Here is a 24,678-nt window from a genome sequence, read left to right on the forward strand (position 1 = left end):
GTTCGATAGCAATGACTGAGACAGTAATATAATAATAATAAAAAATGTTTATTTCCTCACACAAGTTCTTGGATTAGTAACATCCATTAAAATAATGCGATTACTAATTTAGAAAGGATAACACAAAACCATCAATTACTAATTTAGAAAGGATAACCTGAAACCGTCGATTACTGCGTTATTAATTGGAAGCACTGCTTATCCCTGCTTGAAAGCTTTCTTGTTCACTCTCCTAGTGAGAGGGCTCTCGACCTCGAGGAGTTACCTTCACCCAGCGTCCCAGGAAAAGGGGAGGGGGGGGATACTCATGGTCCAGCCGGAGAGGATGCTCAGGTCATGTTCCCGTCCCTGCTCAAACTCTCCTAGCTCCCAAGTCTCTTTTTATACGGCTGGGGCTCTGGGCAAACACTGCTTTTGCTGACTTTTTGCAAGTTTCGCAATCACAGGACAGTTTGTTTGTCTGCTCGGGAGGACCCTGCTAGCGAGGCAAGACCCCAACACCTCCGTATTGTTTCTTCCCTCCCCGGGGGTCCGTGCAGATTCCAGGTGGCAGACTTCACTTCTTCGGGCTTGTTAATGCTGCCATTCCGCAGCCTTGCGCATATCAGTCCTTGCGCATATCGGTTGGTAGACGACTTTAGTCCTGTTAACTCCTCTGTTGAACAGCTTTGCGCACATCAGTTCTTCTGCATATCAGTTCTTGTGCATATCAATTGACAAACTTCAGTCCTGTTAACTCCTCACTCGCCTGTCAACATCAGAGTCAAAGAAGGCAGAAATATTTAATAGACTAGTAATCAAGATAGTAATCAAGAAGGCTGTCTGATGTACAGAAAGATACGGAGGTGCACATTTCAACTGCAAGATCTCCTGGGGAGCTTGTCACACACAGATTTTTTCATAGGCCTTCTTTAGGATGTGCAAAAAACTTTTAGTTATGTATATACTGGACCTGATTCTGCTCTGAATTATTTTAAAAGGTAGATAATAGAAATCATAAATTGTAGTTGCCATTATTAGTAACAATATTGTTGTTTCCCAAGTGCATCAATATTGATTACACAACAGTATGTCCGGGCTAATTTTGCCCCATATATATGAACAGTCTAGAACAAACAAAGGTAGTTTTTAGTAAAAAAACAAACAAAAAAACTCTTCCCCCCAAAATCTCAGCCTCTTTTAACATTTCTGGAGCTGTGCTACAGAACTCTTCATTTGAAAATCATTTGTATTTTGGCAGTTTCTTTTCTCACATGAAACCTATGCAATCCTATTAGCATTAGTAGAATAATGTGGGCATAAGGAGAAAGCATGCCTAGGATTATTACTGGTTGCATACCGATTAAAAATTCGGAACAATATAGAGTAATTCTTAGAAGCAGGAAGGTTGGAGATTTGTCTGCTTTTAAATATTTTTTTATCATTATCATTTCAGGAGGAACCACCCCTGCCCAGTGGGAAGACATCACAGGAACAACACCACTGACATTTGTTAATGAATGTGTTTCCTTCACAACGAATGTGTCTGCCAGGTACCTATACAACAAAACATGAGTTTTACACTGTTGCTTTCAAGCTTATGGCTTCTTCCCCGTATGCATTTTGTTTTACAACACATTTTTACATTATGTTTACAACAAATATTTATATACCAGAAGGAACACAGACACTTTGTCTGCATTGGGAACCAATTGGTCAGGTATTTTGGAAGCCCAGAGCTTGTCCTAGCCCAAAACGGACCACTGAATGAAGATGTACCAGAGCTGTAAGAGCTAGAATCCTTGGCAGCTGTAGAAAGAAATTGATGTTCTTGTCATTTTTATCTCAGATATTAGTGCTTTGCAATCAGCACCTGCCACGATCCCAGAAATGAATTAACAACTTACACTTAATTTTCTGAAATAGTAATGTGAGAGCCAGTCCAGTTTTCAGGAAATTAGGGGGGGAAAAATGGTTTCATTTTAAATAATTCCCCCCACCCCAGCCCCAATGTTGAAATATGAAAATTTCCATGGAAACAGAAATCCTTTATCTGGGCTAGCTCATTTTGCATCTTATAAGAGAAGATATTGTTTACAGAACATCCAACAAAAAAGAAATCAAACAGATATACCAAATCATGATCTAGAAGAATCTCTTCCAACCATCTGTTCTTACAATGAGATTCAACTTCTGTCTGATTACTGACAAGCAGAATTTTGTAAAAAATTAGTAACAGTAACAGTAGTAACAGTATTTTTATTACTCTTTATGATTTATGTCACAGAAATGCTTAAAAATCTTGTGATCACTTTCTGTGACAGGAGATGCAGTTCATAAGCTGAAAAAGTTATATTTAGGGTTTGTAGTCTTGCAAACTTAAAAAAAAAAAATCTCTGATAACTTTAAATATGACTAGTCCTATGACAATCAATGAATTTTCTTTACTACAAACATTCAGTGGCCAGAACAATTACTACTATTAGATTACGTTTGTTATTTAATTTAATAATTTATTCAATGTTAAAATGAGTTCAACTTCTACAGTCTGATCTACAGTAAAACTTTGACGTTAGGAGAAATAAAGTATCATTTTTCTATACTTTCCCAGTTTAGAAATATCTTTCCTTCCCATTAAATTGAATTCTGTGCTTAATATTTTCTGAGCTTCTGTGTTCAGGCAAGCATTTTTCTTTAATAATAGTGACCACAAGAGGGAGATCTTAGCTCTCATCTGTTACCTGCAATAATCTGTTTAAAGGGATAAATTAAAGATTAATTTAAGAAACAGATGTGGAATCAACCCATCAGAGATACTATTAGTGGATGTTTTCTAATCTCCGTGATGACATTTAAATTGATGACTATTGCAAAGTTACGTGACATAGGCTGGGTCCCCTAGGGAGATTTTAATGAGTTCCACCTCTACTTTTTAATCTAGATGAAAGTTCAGCAGAATACTTAAATCCAAGTCTTATTTCAAATACCATTAAAGTTAGCAAATGTGATTTTCAATGTGCTTACAGTCAGAGAATTAAGTAACTTCTTTGCTGAAGGACAAGCTAACTTGAATTTCTGTACTTATGCTCTGGTCTAAAAGTGCATCTATTCTTTTATCCTTGTGCCATGCAGAGAATCAGCTGATGCCTGACTGTTCATTATTCACTATAACTTGTTTATGTCTAATTAAATCATTAAATTAATGGTGCAGAACTATTTTCCCATTCATGAGACAAAGTCTGTCCAAAATGAGCTTGGGAAACAGATATATTTGTCTAAAATACATGTGAATTAAACTGTTGACTTTGAGGCACAGCTGTTTTCCATTTCCTGGACTATAGCTTTTCTTTAATTTAGTATCTGTTTTGTTTTTTATCCCCTGATCTATGGCAGCAAATCATTTTGAGCATTTGGGGATTTCTCAGAGTAGGATGTAGCTTCTCCTGTTTGGGCCCAGCATAGTATACTTCTCCCAAACATTATAAGCAAAGTATCAGTATGCAAAGCCTTTATGTATCAGACTGTCTGACTTTCAGATGTCATCAGCCTCTGTTTTTTAACCAGCATGTTTATTAAATGTTATAAAGAAAAGCACAGCATGAAATTCACTATTATTCAACTACAGATGAGTAAGACCAGAGACGACATATTTGAAAGACATGCTTTGTGGGGTATAATACCATGTAATCTACAGTAAGTAATAAGCCCCCCATAGGTTTTATCAGCTTTGAGATGTCTTTGACCTCTCATGACTTTCTTCTCCATCCTACGAGTGTCAAACTCAAGCATGCTTTCCACCCACACAGCAAATTTTATTTAAATGAAATGCCAGCAGCTCAAGAGACAAACTAAATGAAGTGATAACTGAGAAAGAAGGTAATACATGTTATTCATTGTAAAATGCCTGGTACATTTATGCTGCTTTGTTTTGGGTGTAGAAAGTAAAATTATTTTAAGTAAAAGTTGCTATCTTTACAAAAGAACAATGCAGTGGTCTTGACAAAGTGTATGGAAATTCTATTAATTTTTGTCACTGGGCAATATTGTCCAGGCCTGAATTGGCCCAAAGAAAAGATCAAGAACCTGTAACTCAGTAAAGAGGAGAGTCCTTTTGACAAGGGAAGTTTTGCCTGTTCTGGAAGTTGAAGTTTTAGATCTGAATTCCACCATCCATGATACGTCTTAGGTTCTCATTTATGTCTGTTCTGTTTGGGAAGTACAGGCACTAGCAATATTTTGTGAGAGGCAGGCATTCATTTGTAACAATTATGTTAGTGAAATCAGGCAACTTATGGTGTTACCCTGGAATGCTGAAGTGTTTCTCTCTCTTGATGGTCGTACCTGAATGAGATAGCAGTGAAAAGCAGCTTCTGGCTTCACACCATGCAGAGGAAGAGGCAGCCATTTATTCCAGTATCATTTGCACGTTGCTTTGAACACATTTATGTATAACTTGTGCTACATGTGTTACAGACTGGGAACCCCTGGTGAAGAAGATTCAGCATATACACTACAAAGATGCTGTCAGTAAAATGGCATGTTAGAAACCATGATAAAAAATCAATCAGTAGTGATCACAGCCTCTATGAGGCAAGGATAATAGGGACCAGATATGGACATACATGCTCTCTGGGTCTTCATAATATAATGTGGCTCAAATACAGAAATATAATTACATACATACATGCATACACACACACACACACACGTATCACTGCTCTTCAATATGCATAACAAAAACTTACTCCAAAATCAAAGTTAAAAGTCCCTGGCTGAATTCACGTAAGAATAATTTCTAATGTTGAATGCGGTGTTAAACAGTGGATGAAATTATTTAGCGCACCTAGAAGAACCTCAGTTTTTGATGCTGTATGTAAGGAGTGTACTGCTAACATTTAAGCTAGATGGTAGAAAAAAGTAAATGTTTTGGGCAAAGCAGCTTTATATTTCATCTGTAAGATATGGAGGTTTTAGAACAGAATCTTACTGTGTTGATTACACACTTCATTTTCTTTTACAGATTTTGGCTGATAGACTGTCGGCAAACACAAGAATCTGTTACTTTTGCTTCCCAAGTGTACAGAGAGATTATCTGTGTCCCTTACATGGCCAAATTTGTGGTGTTTGCCAAATCACATGATCCCATTGAAGCACGGTTAAGATGTTTTTGCATGACAGATGACAAGGTGGATAAAACTCTAGAACAACAAGAAAACTTTGCTGAAGTTGCCAGAAGCAGGGACGTAGAGGTACAGTACAAGAATCTTGAACAGTTTTCTCCATTTTCTAATGTCTGTTTTGAAAATAATAATTTCTGCCTACTATCTGCTACAAGGGCTGAAAAATAATAGTGTCAATATACAAAGACTGTCACATAATGGTAAGATGCAGACTTTGTCAGATGCAAGGGAACCAGAGCTATGGCATATGAGTGACCAAATCCCATTGGCAGTTGGCTATTGGATTGTCAGAAATTAGGAAGGAATTCCCTGACTGGCTTTGGTAAAGCAGCTTGTTTGCTTTCTCCTTAGCATCATCAGCATTCAAATGGGAGATCATTGTGTCCTCAGGGCAGTCCTCAGCAATTAAAAAAATAGGTAGCAGGATCCAAAGAGATATTTAATATGAAGGTGGACTGGTAAAGTCTGAGCTCTCTGTTGCAGGCCTGAGACCTGGAAGACCTATAGGATGAAAATGAACTGAAAGAATTTGGTTTCCCAAGATGCTTTTTTTTGGTAGACCCATTGATCAGTTGTACCTAGTAACTGGACAGATTTTATGCTAGGAAATTCTATAATAAAAAAGAAGTTGAAGGGTTAACATTTAGTCCAGAAGTTTCAGGTTCTTTGTCCTTACTTCCTCTGGTGCTGGAGTCATCATTTCTTTAATTGAAAGATTCCAAATTAGAGCAGCAGCTCTTCCAATTAAGTATTATGTAGTCTACTTTTATTTGGGGAAGCCATACCAGCCTTTTGGGTTTTCCAGTTGTGCAAACAGGAAAGAGACATTTCTCATGGTTTTTATTAAAAGTGCAATAGTTGGTAGGGATTTTGCATAGCTATAGAGCTTTACTGGGGGTTTGGGTGCACAAGTCCAAAGAATTAAGTCACTGTAAATGGACTTTCTGCCTCAGGTAGCATAAAAATAAGCTCTATGGATGCAGGCTAGCCCTAAGTTTAGGCAAAGTACATAGTGGTCATTTCTGTGGTGGTCAACACTGAATTATTTGGTTTTAATTGGCTCTGTTACAAACTGCCAGGAGACATCTGGAGTTTTTATTAGTTATTAGTTTTTTTAGTTATTAGTTATTTAGTAACAGCTTCCTTTTAGAGGAGTATCTGAGTAGAGATGAGTTTTGGGGGTGTTGTTCTTTGCTGAACTGTTACATTTCCTGAGTCTGAGATGACCTGGGTGTTGTGATAAAAGGGGAGATACTTGAACACAAAAGGAACAGGTAAATCTCAACTTCCAGTAACTCCATAAATGCATATTAATAACCAAAAAGACAGTCAACAGTATCACATTTTGTCAGCATATTTACTTAGCAAGAAGTTAAACTAGCAAGTTTGATTAATATTCTGCTTTACAAAAACTTACATCTGTTGCTGAACAGGCAAAAGCTTTTCTATGTGGAATCCAGAAAACTGCTTGCTAAATTCAGTTTTTCTGGTTCTGTCAGCTTCCTTAGAAATGATAACAAATAGGAAGTGCATTAAATACATGCAGAGCATATTCTTCTGCTTAGTATGGTCTCTCTTTTGTGACCAAAACCCACCATTTAAAAATTTATCTTCACTGTTCCTGAAGCTCTGATAGGCCTTTCTTGTGCAGAGCAGCTAGACAAAATGTGCGCTCATACAACTGAATGACAAGGCTGAATTTCTGGAAAGTAATGATAGAAATGTCTCATCCAAATGTACTGGAAGTTTGAAGGGAAACAGCTCCAAGACTGGTAAGCTGAGGTTTAAACCTGCGTAGGCCACAAAAATAACAATCCAAAGACTTAAGCAGTATCATTACACACGCATTTCAGAGAGGCATTTGCTTGAGGTCTGACTTTCAAACGCTCTAGGCCTTTACAAATCCAGCTGAAATGAATAGAATCTACTAACGTACACTGTCTTTGACTGCTACAACAGACTTTTGCAAGTAGGTTAAACATAGATGCACTCAAGGCAAAGTAATCTAAAGAAAGTTTTTGGATTGGTTAAGAAGGTCCTCTGCAACTCCATGATAGTACCAGATAGGCTTCTTATCCTACTAGTCAAAACTAGAACTCTTGATTGGCTTGCTGAATAAATTATTTCTTTGACTGTTGTGATAAGCCCAGGTTAGCAAAGTATGCGAAAATTTGATTCAAGTAAAAAATCCAGATGAAAATACAAATTGAGACTCTGCATGAATTCATGACACTGAATACTCATTTTCTCATTTATAAAATGTTACCCTATTGTTATTGAATTAACAGTATATTCAGATTGGAATGTAATAATCTGAAATGTTTCCACAGATTTTAGATAGATGTACATAACAAACATTGCAAATGCTTACAAGTACCAGAAATTTAGGAGACTGATGAAAGCCAATGTAGAATTATGATTAAGAAGAAATCTTAAACACATTACTGTGATTAATTGTTGTTTTGCTTCTTTTTAATTTCTAATAGGTATTAGAGGGAAAACCCATCTATGTTGATTGTTTTGGCAATTTGGTGCCACTAACAAAGAGTGGGCAACATCATATATTCAGTTTTTTTGCCTTCAAAGAAAACAGACTTCCTCTGTTTGTTAAGGTAAAGTTATAACCTGAGTTATGGATTATGATTTTATTTTTGCCTAGTTCTGAGTTTTCAATAATCTTATCAGACTGAAAAACAGTCCCGTATTTTCTGTAAAAACAGAGTGAATTTTGACTTGAGCAGTCAGAAATAAGATACCTGACTAAGCCACCCCAAACTTCATGGAAATGGCTGCCTGAAACTTAGTTAAAATTTGCTCTAAATATAATTATCTGTGTCTGTATCCCAGTCTGCACATGTGTCCACAGAATTCTTTCAGTTTTAAGCATTTCAGACACCAAAAATGATACCTCTGGGAATCCTGTTCTTTTCCCAATTATCTAAAGAGGTGACCGAGTTAGTCTTTGTTTTTCTGTATCATGGTTTAGTATATTGCAGAAAAACTTGCAGAAACTGAATAAAAAAGGTGTTCCAAAACATAGTAGATTTGGCAAAAATCTATCAAAATATGGTTTTTGTACCCTACGCTTGTAAATGTGGATATGTCTGCAAATACAGGTATAACTGTTCTTCAAGCAATCTTCCCCCCTTCAAAAGCAATGCGAAACTTTCTTGGGAGCTCTGTAGGAAAAGCATGGGTGGTTTTTGCATATTTCAAGTTATGGTTTTACTGTATTTTATTATTTTTGAGTAATTCCTTGTGATAAATTCCCAACTGTAATCTAACTTTAGCCCAACAATGTATTCTACTGTACTGTTCTATTTTTAAATCTTTCCTGTGAATAGAAAAGTCTGAAAAAGGAAACAAAACAAAACCCCTCTAAAATAACTAATGCTTTTGCCCTAGCTATAGAGACAGTGATGCAAACACCACCTGCCCCAGGGCTAGTGCTCATGCGCTACTTTCATGAGATTTCCAGGGCAGCAGTAAGAAATGTACAGAACTGCTCTCACTGTGGTCTGTGCCAGCAGTAGAGAGAGCTGCTGGTATTGAACCGCCACCACTTTCTCTTTTAGAGTGTTTCAGAGGGTTTTGTAAACCTCTTCCCACAAACTTTGTTCTTCTCCTACTTTAGGACATCATGCTAGAACAAAGTACCCTACTTCCCCGTGACCCCTTATATAAAACAGATTTAGAGGGGTGGGATTTTTAAATTTTAAATTCCTTTATACATGGAAGCTCTTCCAAAAAGAGAATGGAGGAAATCAACCCACTCCCTCATTTTCTTGAATTTGCTGTATGCTGTTAGGCAACTTTTAAACCCTCCTCTTTCTCAGCAATATTTTGTAGACTTGTTTTAATTTAGAACTTTATCTATGCCACCTATTTCTGGCTTTGCATATTTATCACCATGATAGATTTTCCACAATAAGTTCAAAAACATGCGAGGCTTTACATCTAGTATTTTCAGCCTGATGAAGTTAATATACATGTATTTAATTGCATCATTTTATCAGTTTAGGAAACTAAGAATGAAATAATGCTTTCAATTGTATTTATCCTGTGACATTGTACTTAATCCTCACATTATGCACGAAAGCTACAATTACATCAGGAGTATCTTAAGTCCTAAGTGCTTATACACTTTTTTTGCTAACAACTGTGAAATTGAGGGTTTTTTTAAGATTCGTTGCAAAATTTTAAAGTATGTTGCACTATAATATCATTTGTAGATTGTAGTGGTCACACCTATAAATATATTCCAGCAGATTTCTTCATTGTCAGGACAGGATTTATGAACACAATTGAGAAAACCTTCTGCAACAGAAGAAATTTTTAAGTGCAATCTTTACTACTTTTCAGCCACTCTGCCAACATAATAACCAAATCAACAAGTGCAATATTTTACACTGAAATTTCAAGCATGGAGTTAATATTAGCATAAATATGCATTCTTGCTATATGGAGGAAATTGACTTAGTTTATTTCATAACTTAATAGAAAATGAGACTGTGTCACTATCACAAAGTTTGGAGACTTTTTCAATGAAAAACTGATATTGTAAATTATCACGAAAGCCCCATTACATTGGAACTTCTGTACTCTTTAAGACTATGACTACAACATTACCACTGACTTCTGAAAATAAGTTCCTAGTGTGCAGAAATGTATGTGCTTGTGTTTCCTCTTGCTTTGACACACAAATATATTCATATATGCCTTTACAAACAAGCAGGAGAAAAACCTGAACAAAATGCATCATCTTTGACTACATGGACTGTCTTTCCCCCAAATCTAGCCTCTTTCTGTTAAACAATTTTGAGTAGCACAAGTAGATGACAGCATAGCAAAACGGTAGATTAGATGTCTGTATGTTTGCTCCACTAGGTGCGAGATACCACTCAAGAACCCTGTGGAAGATTATCATTCATGAAGGAGCCAAAATCTACAAGAGGCCTTGTTCATCAAGCCATATGTAATTTAAACATCACTTTACCTGTTTACACAAAGGTACTGTGAAATTATACTGACTCTTTTATACTTGCTTTTATCTATGATAATCAACATTATAACATAACAAATAAATAAATAGGAGGGCAACAGATAGTTAAAGCTGTATAATTTGTAGCCAGGTGTTTTAAAGAAGAATAAATGCCACTGAAGGGCTTTCAGTTTCTTGTATTTGATACTGTTAATGTCAGTGTCAGTGTAATGTCAAATGTATCAAACCTATTTTCTGAGGGCTCAGAAGATATGACAGATGTTGCACAAGTAGATGAAAATTCAGTTTGCACTATGTAGCTCCCATAGTTTCATTTGGTGTTGTGTAAGACTTATGCTAATCTTATTTCGTATAGAAATTTTACCCCAATTCTGCTGAGAGATGTGACAGATCTGGGACTCAGTGTGTACCTCTAGGTTTCATTTTTGGTTTTGCCAAAGACTTGCCTACATGCCTTATATTTCTTGTAAGTCCTCGCTGGAGAGGAATTTACTGTTCACGTCTATTTCAGAAGGTTCTGTAAGGGAAACATCTGTACACCATATGAAGTTCTTAAGGTATGAAGTATAGAAGGACTGAAAATTATTTTGTTATGCTGTCATAAAGGATTTGATAGTTAATGAGCTTTGCGATAGCATTTTCAGCTGACTAGTGGACTTGTTTATTTGTGGTGTTAGTGATAAAAACACAACAGATTCAAGCTCTAGAATTTGGAAAGGGTATAGCAGTGCCAAAAATATTTCCTTACACTGGATTTTAATATTACGTTGACTTTTGACACTGATTTTTCTTCCTACATCTGATCAAAACTTTCAAGAATCTATGAACATGTCACACACTGTAAATGCTTCTTCTTCAGAATATCATCATAAGGCTTATTAATGTATCTGGGGAAGAAAATGGTCCAATATCAAGGGCAGAAAAGGGTGACGAAAAGTCTAGTATGAGTTAATATTTATAAATAACAAGCTTGAGACCATTTGAGATCTCATAAATCAGTGGAGTGTCCTTGGTTTCTGTTTAGGTTACATCAGATACTAAGAACCACTTGCTTCCTTGCAAAGAGTCAGTTTATTGCTATTCTGTGATAAAGAGGATTTTTTTACTGTCCTTGTCAGTTTAGGAGCTGCATTGCCTTTTAGTAATGTTTTAGGCCATTTGACCAAAACCTTGTCTGTTGTTCATTCTTTCTCACAAAATGGTAAGCCCTGTGCACAGTAGAGCTGTGAAATTTGAATGTGGTTGGCAGAAAATTCTGATTAGGTGATGTGTTGTAGCATTTTTATATGTTTATATATTTACATTTTAAATGGCTAAGTTTTGTAACTATTTTAAAAATTTATTTGTGCCAATTTATGGATGGAGAAGTATGTATATATTTTAAGTTTTAGTACAAATAAGGATAAGTGTAACACCCAAGAGCAACTTTTCTGTTTGTAATTTGCTTGATTCTGCAGCCTTTTGTGTTTCACACTGACAATTTAGAGTTTTGTCATTTTTGACATAAGAAATCAATTGTAAAAACTGTATTTACTGCATATTCTTTTCTGCTAAATGTTGTCAGAAGTGATTTTTTTCCTATTCTTTTCTTCTAAATATTCTGCATTTTGCCTGCTCTGTTTTCCCCTTCTCTTTTTGCATGGCATTTTGGAACTGAAAGGAATCAGAATCAGATCAAGAACAGGAAGAAGAGGTAATTTTGCTATAACAACATGTCATTGCTTATGCATACTACTCAAATACAGCTAGAATATACAGCTTGAAAGGTTAAATCTGTAGTGAAACAGGTATATTGATGATTAGCTCAGTTCTATAAAAATGATCAAGCAGAGTACAGTTAAAAGCATCATCTTGCAGAGGCCCACTTTTGGAATCTACTGCATTTAACTTTCCCTAAGTTAAACTTTAACTGATCCAGGTGCATTGATTCTGGAGGTGTATAATAGTATATTTTGCTTTCAAAACAATTTTTTAATAACTTAAAAATTATTCTGCTCAAGAACAAACCATGCAAGTGCATTTCTTTCATTTGTATTGGAAAAAAAAAGTCAGCTTCTCTAAAGCATTCTGAGCCAATGGATCATTGGCATAGTATGTATTGTATTAACACCCCTAAGCACAGCCTGAATACTCTTCCTCTCCTGGGACTGGGATGGAGGCAGAGGAACAGACCTAAATGCAACAATTACATCCCGCAGCCACTTCCCCACTGTTGTGAGGAATCTGCAACCAGAAGCGTTCACTCCTATTTCAGGGCTGAAAGATTTTCAGCTCCTAGATACTGTCAAGTGAAAACATCTTCAGAGTTTTTAATACATTCAAGCAGGAGCTGACCTTTCATGGAAAAATGTTATTAGCTGCGGATCTGGAACATTTTTTTAAAACTGGTATCTGTCTTCTGTCAGAAGATAGTTCCCATTATATGCATTAAGAAGATAACATTTCTTATCAGATGATCAATCAGCTTCATACTGAAAGCACAAAACTAATTCTTTCAGCCTCTGTAATGCTTGTTTCTGTATTTCCAGCCAAGTCCCCCAAAGTTGCTTTTAACAACACTGTGCTTTATACAAGCAAAGAATATTGGAAAAATCTTTTTTCAAACAGTTACAAACAACTCTTACATTTTTATATAAGAAAACAAAACATAAAAAACACAAGCATATTGGTGTTTAAAACACATTTGCATTTTTAATGAGTTTTCAGTTGGCTTCACTCATTCTATGTCAATAATATTAATTATTATGGTGACATAATACCAGATTGCTCTGGAGGAAATTAAGAGGAATTAAAGTAATCTAGGGATCCTGTGCATCAGAGCAATTCTTAACGATCAATGTGAAGTCAAACAGGGACATTAAAATTGATCTCTAATACATCCTTAGCTGTGCAAAATTTAATAATATGAGCCTAAATGATTACCAGACATGTATGAACGTGCAAGTCTTGCCAATGACTTATTTTTACTCATTTTCACTTCAGGAATTAGTAACATTTTCTTTGAGATAATATATTGTGTTTATACAGAATACTTACTTACATGCAAAAGTGGACTTTTTCAACACTAAGTAAAGATCATCTGTGGGGCTTTAGCAAGATTGCATGTTGTTTCAACAGTACTGCATAACTGACTTCCATTCCTCACAGTCATCCTACCACCACAAGTTTTGATATATGAAATTAAATATTCAGTGCTACTTTTAACTTTACATGCTTTTGCATATCCAGATTTACATGTCTCTTGTGTTTGTGGACAAATGAGATTGTGCTAGCAGAACTGAAAAAAAGAGTCAAAATACATGGCAACTTCAAGAATTTGCTTCTTGAATTTTCATGGTCTGTTTGACATTGCTTTTTTGATCTTTTTTTGGCAGAGACTATGTTCTCTTTTGAATAACAGTAAAATTACATGACTCCTTTAATCTATACTCAAGTACATGGTAAATGAAAAAGATGGCCTCTTAGGACCATCACAGCTGCCATTCAGTGGTATCGATGAATATTAGGAGAGTCAAATCCTAGCCCCAGTCCTCTGCCTTAGGCAATAGCGAGTCAACAGTCATTTCTGCACCTGCATTTGATCAGCACAGAAGTATAGAGGGGGAAAATGTAAACTGTGATCTCAGAATGAATGTGTGCAAAGAAACAGGGAATAAGTATACCGGTTGCCATACAGATGGGCATATGCCTTCAGATGACCATATTGGACTTTTTTGCTTTTGATGAGGAGAAATAAATTCAGAACAATGCAACAACATTCCCAGTAATGCAAAAATCTGTGGTCCTCTATACTGTCAGTACCATTTACAGAACATAGAGTGCAACATTTTGCATCTACTATTGATAATAACTGTAGCAAAGTAAGTGCTTTTTCATTATTAGAAATGCTAAATAAGTTAAGCCATGCTTGCCATTACCTTAAATACACTCTTGGTTCACTTAAGTCAGTGCATCTTGTTCTCTTGATGTATCTAGTGGATTTGACCCAACCTGTGTTACTTTAATAGTGACTTTATATATACAAACTCTATTGCATCTTTTTCATTTTTCACTTTTTCTCTTGCAGGTTGATATGACTTCAGAAAAAAGTAAGATTTCTTTTGAAAATGTTATAATACAGTTTGTATGAAAGCTGGTTAAGAATAAAGATAAGCATGAAAGAGAGCTAAGCTTTAACAGCTATTGCTAATAACATTAATACTTTAAAAATGTAATAGAAAACACTGTAATACCAAAGCAGCTATCCAGTTAAATACATTTTAATGTATAAATTAACAAGTAATACATTTTAAAACAGTTCATCTAAGCATTCACTTTCCTTTGACATCCCTAGTGATCCCGCTATTGCTACTTTGCTTGTATGAATACTCATCCCACCATTTTTTTGTCCATTTGTTGACACACATTGTTGCCTCATATTTGAGATAAATTACAGTATCATTTTTTAATGAAAGCAAAATTAATATTCCATTTTATTTCTTTAAATTTATGAAATACGAGCATGCAAAAAAGTGATACTGTCCAAAGTAATCAGGCTGTTGAATTCCCTTCCCCCACTTCCCCTGCCCCTTACTGTGGTGAAATATGACTGGATGTTAGGCTTGATGTAGCTACTCACTGTATATGCAGAATCAGGCAATCGTTAGAAAATGAGAGTGAGTGGTTCACAGTGCCAAAGATCATCTTTAATGAAGATGCAAGTCAAACAAATATCTGTTCAATCAATGCTGTTAGAGCATCTATAACAAGAGCTGTTTTCAAATGCAGTGATTTCTTTTCTTAAATCTGTTTAGGAAAATAATGACTTCTGTCTTGTTTCCTGTTTAAAAACAAGTGCAATTTCTTGCTTTTTTTCTACATTGCATTTTGAGGTTTATTTATTCCTGATGTACTACATACCAGTTATAAATGGAAGGACAATAGCACTAAGATCCTGAAGACCTAGTGGATCACCATTCCCCTATAACCTCCTTTGTCTAAAGTAGAAATGCTTCAACTAAAGACAATAAAAGAGATGGGGTTGACAAATAGCTAATAACCTGCTGCGGATTAAGATTCACCATGATTAAAGACAGCATCACATTTTTGCTTAATTCATTATTATTTATACTAGGAGGACCAGTTTCATCAAGATAGAAAAGAAACACCATAGTATAGCCAACAGAATGGAATTTCAGTTGTCCTGTGACTCATCTTGGCCAAGGGAGATGGGAGGTGAATTCAACAGAACAATAATCATACAGGTGAAAAAGGGCTTGAGTGCTGCCCATACCAAATAATTACTTACCCCATGCAGTGTATCAGCCCCAAGGAAGGTGGCTGCATGCAGGTTTGGTGACGTTGCTCAGTTGTGACTGTCACAGGCTTGTCTGAATTTGGCAGAGCACAAAGCTAGAACTTTTGGTCATGCTTACACTAGGTGAGTGGAAATACAAATCAGATAGCAATTTAGTTTTGTAACTTCTCTCTTTGGCTTAATGGAGAATTAGTTAATACAAGATAGAACAGCTGCAGCAGAAGAGTAAGAGAGAGACATTATTCCCAGGAATCCTTAAAAGTATAACTAACAAACATGAAAGAAACCAACAGGTGCCTGCTTAAAGATCACTGACTGAGGAGGCTCATATCTTGATATCCCAATTGCTAGAAAATATACTTACAACCAAGCAGCTTCTTTACAGACAGTGCACTTCTCTTAGGCTTCCACTAATGGTCTCCTTCAGTTTAACTAACTCTTAATTGCAAAGAGACAATGTACAAGTGATATAATTTTTGGCCCAGTAGTTGTACTATTCAGTAGTGACAAGGACTCATATGTGAATGTCTTTGCTTTGGGAATAATTTCTTACATAAAGGGAAATGTCTCCATGAGTCGACAAAGAAAACCTTACCCATGTCAAAATACTGCCAAATGCACCATGTTGAATAGAAGGTAAAGGTCTCAGCCAGAGCCAAGATTAGAATTGGTGTTCCTGAAAAGTGGCTTAGAGACATTACCACTTGGCCATAGAGTCAGTTCCTTCCTGGCCTGCTGAAGACTGAATAAATACAGGAAGATAGCTCTTATGAGAAGAATCCAAAAGAATGAGTGCAAGTGTGTGTGAGAAAGCAAACATGGCCCAGAATAGCTTAGTAGTTAGGGCACTTACTGGAGATAGAAGGTACTTAGTTTCCAGATCCACTGTGCTGAGTCAAAAAAAGTTTCCCATTGACAAAAGCAGCAAGTGATAAAATCAGAGAGTGAGTGAGCAACAAAACACCCAGAATGCTGTAACTGAGGGATTTTCTTAACATCTTCTGCTTGAGCTGTTCTACTTCATATAAAGAATTATTCTGAGAAACAAACATTTGCACTTTAGTTGTCAAAGTGAAATGAGACACAGAGCAGCTTCCAAGTCAGCCATACTATACTCACTGTCCTGGGCAGAATGAACAGTTTCTTCATACAAGCTAGAAACATTTCAGTGTAAGTATGAGGGAGACCAACCATGTGCTATCTAAAAGTCTGTAACTTGGGGGTAAGGGTACTAATATAGGATGTTAATAACTAAAATGTGTAACCTGAAAGGTCTCTCTCCTGCACTCTACCAAATGCATTTACGGCCAGCTATTGACCATGCCTGGCAGTCTTGGGTGTTCTTTGATAGTAATTTTACTACTACTGCCTCTTTCTGCTAACTAGCTAGGCCACAGAGAGCCTCAGCAAGCATTCTCACTACCAGCTTTACACCATTTGGGCAGTTTCTTCCCACTGGAGCTTCTTTGCTTTGGGCTAATTAACTAACTCTGGCCAGCGAGACTGTGATCCATTTAAAATTTATGAAGATATATATTACAGTCTAAAATTCCTAGATAGAATTTCAGTATGCACTGGATACTTCACACTAAAAATAGCAGAATCCTGAGCAATTGCCTTGTTTTTCAGCACAAAATCACCACTGGCAATATGGTTATAACTAATGCACAACAAAAACATTTAGCATTCTTTAACTACAAGCGAATAGTGAATGAAATGGATTTTTTTATTAGAAAGAAATACAGATAATTATTTATTGCCTAACCTCACCTTAGTAGTGTTACTACTTTGACTTTTAGACTGCAGTGCAAAAATGATGTACTATCTTAATTACGTATGATTACTAAGCATTGCATTCTGTTCGTAACTTTCTTCAGTCCTCCAAGACTTCATTTCATTGGGCATAAGTTTTCTAATAGTCCTTTCTGAAATTAAATATTTCCAGTAGGCAGTTATGTCATAACAGGACCTGCCAACATCCCTTTTACTGTATATTGATTGCAGAGATTAGACAAATATTTCACCACAGTCTGTTTTGCAAGATTTTCATGTATCTTTAATTTAGAAGATTAATTTTTACAGCTAGTGCTTTTTAAGTGAAGCTACACACCCAGCAGTGTTTGCAACATCTTTGCTTTGCATGGAAATAACTTGCCTTACATAAATTGTATGTATGTGTCTAGTGTGAATGTCTCTGATTTTTGGTTGCCATACATTACATTTTTTAAACTTTGAAATCACCTCTAAGTTATTCACAGTTTTTTCTTATTATCTCTCTTTTTCTTCTTCGTCTTTTCTTTCCTCAGTCAATTCATTATCTGTCAATGAGGATGTTCCAAGGAAAGGACCATGCCTCTTAAAACAAAAGAATGTTTGTTTCATTGTTTAGGTGTGAAATCCCCTTAGATGAAATGCCGGTTTGCAGCTGATTCAGATCTCTATATATTTGAACATACTTTAGATTATTGCGGAATTACAACTTTTTATTTTGGTCATTAAGAAACAAAATGTTAACTCAGTGTTATTCTGACAGTTTGCTAACACTGGCTTTCTCTTAGAGGAAATCGACTTTCAATCAGTTCTAATGCTTTTCCCCCTTTTTTCTTGTTTATTTTTATTTAAACATTGATCTGTAACATCTGAACAATCTTGAGATGCCTATCTTTGTGTAACTTCACTGTGTTTCTTCTGTTTTTAATTTTAATTTTTGTTGTTGTTGTTTTGTTTTGTTTTTTAATGGTGTCTTGATTTGGTTTGTTACAGCTTCGATAATGTATGTGTGGTTGTGCTATATTGATAAAGTTAAGCAAGTTATTTCCTGCCGTTTTCGTTTTCAGTTTTTTTTTCCTGTTAGCTTTGCTTTGCTCTTGTACCCTCAGATCTTGTGGATCCACCATTCCTGGCCCATTTTGTTGACCTTCCCACCACTGCAACCAAAGACTTTCATTTTCAGTCCTGATTACATTTTCCAATCTCTATTTTGATTTCCATTTTACTTTCAATGTTTTTCATTCGCATCAAAGATGACGAGACTGAATCTACAGAAACATCTATCCTGAAAAGCCATCTGGTTAATGAAGTCCCTGTACTAGCCAGTCCAGATCTGTTGTCTGAAGTTTCTGAGATGAAACAAGATTTGATCAAAATGACTGCCATCTTGACAACTGACCCTTCTGATAAATCAGGCTCCATTAAGGTGAAAGATCTTGGAAAACCCACTGAAGAAGAGCCAGGAGAACCTTTTGAAATAGTTGAAAGGGTGAAAGAAGACTTAGAAAAAGTAAATGAAATTCTGAGAGGTGGATCCTATACCAGAGAAGAACATGTTTTGCAGAAGTCCCTTTCCAGACAAGAATTTGTAGAAGAATGGGTCATTGTCAGTGATGAAGAAATTGAAGAGGCCAGAAGAAATGCTCCTTTAGAAGTCATTGAACCTACCAGCGTAGAAGTCAGGATAGACAAAGGGACAACAGAAATGAAGACAGACATGACAGGAATGGTAGATTACCTTACAGAGGATTTAAAAACATATGTTTCTCTTCATGAGGTACAGCCACCAGCCTTACAAGAAGACTTAGTAGAAGAGAGATTTGAAGCTGTAGTAATAAGCAGGGATTCTGAAAAAGAAGGACAAGAATCTCCAAAAACTGAAACACTAAGTCCACAGGAGCAACAGAAGCCAGCCTTAGAAATTAAAAAACCTGTTAGGAGGAAATTAAGAGACAAGCAAAAGCAAAAGGAAGGCAAGGTGCACAGCAGTGAAGAACAACCAGGACTAACAAAGTTCAGTTCAGATGAGTCACTTGATGAGGAACCTGGCTTAACACCAACTGCTGCTCCTGGGGCTAGTGCTGTATCCCCGGTCATAGAGGAAACTCCTATTGGCTCAATAAAAGATAAAGTTAAAGCTCTTCAGAAAAGAGTGGAAGATGAACAAAAAGTACGTTCAAAACTACCTGTCAGAATTCAAACAAGAGAAGGCACTGCTGAAAAGGCTTCTAGAAGACCAGGACAAGTTAAAAAACCAGTAGCACACAAAGCACAACCACCTGTTTCACCTTCTTCTAAGACAGAAAGACTTGAAGAGACCATGTCAGTTCGTGAACTGATGAAAGCCTTCCAATCAGGTCAAGATCCATCCAAGAATATATCTGGACTGTTTGAGCACAAATCTGTCAAACAAAAGCAACAGCTCCCTGAGAAGGAACCAACACGGAGAAAAACAATTTCTTCACAGAGTGAAACGAGGCGAGTATTAAGCCACAAGACAGACAAACAGAAAGAGAAACAAAGTGGGATACTAAAAGCAGAGAAAGAGTCACAATCAAAAAAAGGAAGAATGCAAACTTCTACTGCTAACACTGACAAGCAAACTGTAGGTAAAGAGCAGGTAAAAGAGCAGAGCTGTAAAATAACTGAACCTGTCTCTCCAGTATTTGATGATGAAAGTTGCAAAGATACAGCACTTGTGAAGGGCAGGGTTTCTGATGACCAGGGAGATGCTGACTTCCAGATCAGCCCTGACAGGAAAACCTCAACAGACTTTTCTGATGTCATTAAAGAAGAGCTTGAGGATAATGACAAATATCAACAGTTCCGACACCTTTCAATCACAGAGGAGGGAGAGCTTCACTTAGAGCAAGTACTGACCAGTCCATTCAATGTTGCTTTTCCAACAGAGTATGTGAAAGATGGATTCCTTCCTGCTCTTTCTCTGCAAAGTGCTGCTTTTGATGGGAGCTCAGAGAGCCTTAAACATGAAGGTGTTGCAGATTCTCCAGGTAGCCTGCTTGATGGAACCCCTCAGATCAGCTCTGAGGAAAGTTATAAGCATGAGGGTCTGGCAGAGACTCCAGAAACGAGCCCTGAAAGCCTTTCCTTCTCACCAAAGAAAACTGATGGGCAAACTGAAGAAGCTAAAGGAGCAGCTAGAGCACACACAACAGCAGAAACAAGTTCTCTGAAGGAACTCTCTCCAAAGGAAGATGAAAAAGGTATTACTGAAAAACAGCTAGATGCTGTTACTGAGACTAGTAAGTCTCATTCTGACCATGTATCAGAAGAGCTTGTACCTACAGCCTCTGAAGAAGAGGCTGATAAACTTAAAGAAAGTAGCTCAGCTTCCATTATGAAAGATATTAGCAGGGATAAAGAATCCAGAACCACTGCACATTTAACTAAGTCTTCAGAAACACATGACACTGCTTTAGAGAAAGAAAAAGATATAACCTGTGAACGCCGTGTTGTTGTTAGAAGTCCCCAAAAATTGGAACTTTCACTTGCTAGCCATGATAGTGAAAGCTTTAGCCCAGTTGCAGATGACTCTTTGGCTATAAGTCATAAAGACTCACTGGAAGCAAGCCCAGTGCTAGAAGATAACTCATCACATAAAACGCCTGATTCTTTGGAGCCCAGTCCTATGAAAGAGTCTCCCTGCCGCGATTCTCTTGAAAGTAGCCCCGTAGAACAAAAAGTGAAAGCTGGTATTTTGGGGCAGGGTCCTCTTCAGTCTGTTCTTAGCAAAGCAGAAACCTGCCCAGAGCTGGCATCGGTTCGTTCTCGGATTCTCCGTGACCCTGAGGGAAGTGCTGATGATGACAGCCTAGAGCAAACATCCCTCATGGAGAGTTCAGGGAAAAGTCCTCTTTCACCTGAAACTCCTAGTTCTGAAGAAATTAGCTATGAAATCACACCTAAAACAGCAGATTCTCAGGCATTGGCAAACATACCAAAGTCAGCCATGATTCCTGAAGTCAGTGAAGAACCAGAGGATGATTCAGAAAGTGAGCCAAAGAAAAGATTCACCCCAGAAGAGGAGATGTTTAAAATGGTGACCAAAATCAAAATGTTTGATGAACTAGAACAAGAAGCAAAGCAGAAGAGAGATTACAAAAAGGATTGTAAGCAAGATGAATCTTCTATAGGTGCTGATTCGGAAGCTGCATGTGAAGTTGAAGAATCAGAGTCAACAGCTGTAGAGAAAAAAGAAATACCTACAGTGGTGATGTCTGCAGGTGAATCTAGAAAAAGTTCTTCCTCTTCAGCCAGTGAGCCAGAATTGACTCAGCTAAAAAAAGAAGCTGACTCAGGCCTCTTAATGGAGCCTGTGGTCCGAGTGCAGCCACCTTCACCATTACCATCCAGTATTGATTCCAGTTCTAGCCCTGAAGAAGCGGGTTTTCAACCCATTGATTCAAAACAATGTTCTTCGAGGATAGGTCAGGTTAAAGCAGAACAGGATAAGCCAGTAGGAGATGACAAAGAGGGGCTTCTCCTTGGGGGCAGCTGTAAGGCTTCCACAAGAGAATCAGGCACTTGTCATTCTGATGGCTGTATATCAGCAGAAGCTGATGAATCAAAATGCGATAGTACAGATGACAAAGAGACAGTTAGTCCCAATGCCCCAGTCACACAAATTGAGGGCACTTTGTGTCATTCCATTGGTGACAGTTCTCAAAAAGAAGTTCATGTTGAGTCTTCACTAACACTACAGCAATATGATACTACTGAAAAAGATGTCAAAACCACTGGATTGTTAAAACACACAGACCTCATTGATACAGGGTCTGTGTCGGAGGAAGTAGATGATGGTTCTTGTGGACACAGTACCACTGAGTACTCTGTACCACAAGATGGCAAACTGACTGAAGATGATACCACTGACCATGCTGCTTTGGGAAGTGATTTGGGAAAAGCTGATACAGGTTTTGAAACATCTCAAAGAGATACTCATACTGAGGAACCCTTAACAGAGTATTCATCCCTTGCCACTAAAACAGTGGAAATTGAAAGTTGCGTAGTAGATGCTGCTGAAAGTAGTGCTTCTCATTTAATAAGCCCTTATGAAAATGTCTCTTCTGAACATTTTTTTACTGCCTCTGAAAATCAGGTAGGATGTGATAGAAGTCTGCAATCTAGGGAAGACTATTCTACTGAAAGAGGAAAAGATCACACTGGTGAAGCTTTGCTCAGCAGAGACACAGGCAGTGAAAGTCAGTCTTCAGAGGAAGTATGTATGGAAATAGAGGCAAAACAAGAGGATGTATTTCAGAAAATATCACTAGGGTCTTCAGCATCAGGTTCCACAAAATTAGCTGAATCCTCCCATGAGGATATAAGAACTGAAGCAGAGAAATTGATCAGTCAAGTTGTCATCACCAAAACTGATGTGGATTCTGACATGTGGAGTGAAATACGTGAAGATGATGAAGCCTTTGAGGCTCGGGTGAAAGAGGAGGAACAAAAGATATTTGGGTTGATGGTAGATGGGCGATCGCAAGGCACAACACCTGATACCACACCGGCCAGAACACCCACAGAAGAAGGGACACCAATTAGTGAACAAAATCCTTTTCTTTTTCAGGAAGGAAAGCTGTTTGAAATGACTCGAAGTGGAGCCATTGACATGACCAAAAGGAACTATCCGGATGAAAGCTTTCACTTCTTCCAAATGGGGGAGCAGCCTCAGGAAGAAGTTTCTTTATCTGAAGAAATGAAAGAAGCAGCAGAGGTGGAATCTTCTAAGCTGGAGAGTTCTCCAGATCCATTTTCACCTTCAGAATTAGAGGACTCAGATATACAAGAAAAAGATGCACTAGAACATTCACCCCCAGCATCTGAGTCCAGTGATAAGTCAGAAGAAATGACCAGTGTAGGTGTCAGCACAGGCACCACAAAAGCAGAGCTTAAATCCAGAATTCCGATTAAAATGGGTATTTCAGCTTCAAAATCACCAAAGAAAGAGACTGCTGCCTCTGAAGCTGAGCCCCTCTCCAGAATGGAGACTGATAAGATTGATAGCAGTCAGGTGCCTTGCCCTACCTCTCCTGAGCAGTCTGTAGTAGAAGATGAGCTAGATTTTTCCAAAGTCACTAGATTTGTTTGTTCTGAGCAGGTTGATGAGTCCCCTGACTCTTCACCAGAGGAACAGAGATCTGTGATTGAAATCCCTACTGCTCTTATGGAGAGAGTGCCTTCTTGTGAAAGCAAATCCAAAATTCCTGTAAGAACAGCTGCTGCTGCTGCATCACAATCATTGCAACAATCAGAAAATGAGAGCCTTCCCACAGATGGCTTCTTAGACAGTCTGCAGTGTGAAGCAAAGGATGACCAAGCAAAACCAAAGTCTAAAATTCCTGTCAAAGCAGCTTTCCAAAGAGCTGAACAACAATATACATACACAGACACTTCTGTCCGCAAGCTAGAGTCACCCAAAGCTCTTGACATGACAAGCAAACTACCTATGAAACAGGATAACCGAAGTAAATCCGAGTCTGATGCGAGTATTCCCATGGACCCAAAGACTAAGCGTTCAATAAAAGCTAGGAGTTATGCAGAGGCAGAAGCAGAGACCAGGGAGAGGGAGAGAGATATGAAGCTTGAGCTAGATTCAGATGAGGCAACAACAGCAAGACCCAAGGTATTTTCATCACGGTTGCCAGTTAAAAGCAGGAGCACTACAGCTTCCCACAGTGCTTCTAGTCCCACAAAAGAAAGTAAGGAACATTTTTTTGACCTTTACAAAAACTCCATAGAATTCTTTGAAGAAATTAGTGACGAAGCTTCTAAGTTAGTGGAAAGACTCACGCAGTCAGAGAGAGAACAAGAATTAGTCTCAGATGATGAAAGCAGTAGTGCCCTAGAAGTTTCAGTTATTGAAAATGTGCCATCCAGTGAGACTCAGCAGTCAGTTCCTGAAGACATCTTTGACACCAGACCCATTTGGGATGAGTCTGTAGAGACTCAGATTGAACGTATCCCTGATGAAAATGTCCATGACCATGCTGAAGGTATTTGCCAACGACTGGGATTCCCTGTGCGACGCATGTCATGAATTAAATTTTTTGGTTTTTTGTTTTTGTTTGGGATGTGTGTGTGCGCGTGTGTAGGTATGTTCGTATACACATGTGTAATGTGTGTGTCATTTTCTTTAAGCTTTTTGTGGTTGGTTGTGTATTTTTTTCCCTGTGAACTGTTTGGTTTTTTTTGTGTCTGTATTTTTCTTGTCTATGAAACAATCTCAAGATTGCAAACCATGAATGCTTATGGGAAGTGTTAGCTTAATAAACAAAAAACACTTCTAAAAAATATGTATTATTTTATCATTTAACTGATGCTTCAGGCTATGCACATTTTGACTTCTGGTTTTCCCTGGCCCTATTAATTTTGACCTATTAATTTTTACTAATAATAAGTATTTTGTCATTGATTGATTGAAACTG

At 37.4% G+C, this 24,678-nt stretch overlaps 2 protein-coding genes across 4 annotated transcripts in view; one reads left to right on the top strand and one right to left on the bottom strand.

Moving 5' to 3' along the window:
* ANK2 (ankyrin 2) overlaps positions 1 to 24,678 on the top strand; it is a 181,939-nt gene that overhangs the window by 129,264 nt on the left and 27,997 nt on the right. The window contains exons 35-41 of the mRNA XM_067297629.1: positions 1,436 to 1,532; positions 5,000 to 5,228; positions 7,646 to 7,771; positions 10,047 to 10,169; positions 11,822 to 11,854; positions 14,228 to 14,249; positions 18,481 to 24,246. Coding sequence (XP_067153730.1) covers positions 1,436 to 1,532; positions 5,000 to 5,228; positions 7,646 to 7,771; positions 10,047 to 10,169; positions 11,822 to 11,854; positions 14,228 to 14,249; positions 18,481 to 24,246 — 6,396 coding nt within the window. The remainder of the gene's footprint in view (positions 1 to 1,435; positions 1,533 to 4,999; positions 5,229 to 7,645; positions 7,772 to 10,046; positions 10,170 to 11,821; positions 11,855 to 14,227; positions 14,250 to 18,480; positions 24,247 to 24,678) is intronic.
* The window catches only part of CAMK2D (calcium/calmodulin dependent protein kinase II delta), a 257,903-nt gene continuing 233,254 nt past the window's right edge, over positions 30 to 24,678 (bottom strand). For all 3 annotated transcript variants that reach the window (XR_010884354.1, XR_010884353.1, XR_010884355.1), the window contains exons 19-20: positions 15,449 to 15,576; positions 30 to 748 (exon numbers count right to left, since the gene is read on the bottom strand). The gene's annotated coding sequence lies outside the window, so the exon portion shown is untranslated. The remainder of the gene's footprint in view (positions 749 to 15,448; positions 15,577 to 24,678) is intronic.

The sequence above is a fragment of the Apteryx mantelli genome, chromosome 5 (assembly GCF_036417845.1).
Source record: "Apteryx mantelli isolate bAptMan1 chromosome 5, bAptMan1.hap1, whole genome shotgun sequence".
NCBI lineage: Eukaryota > Metazoa > Chordata > Aves > Apterygiformes > Apterygidae > Apteryx > Apteryx mantelli.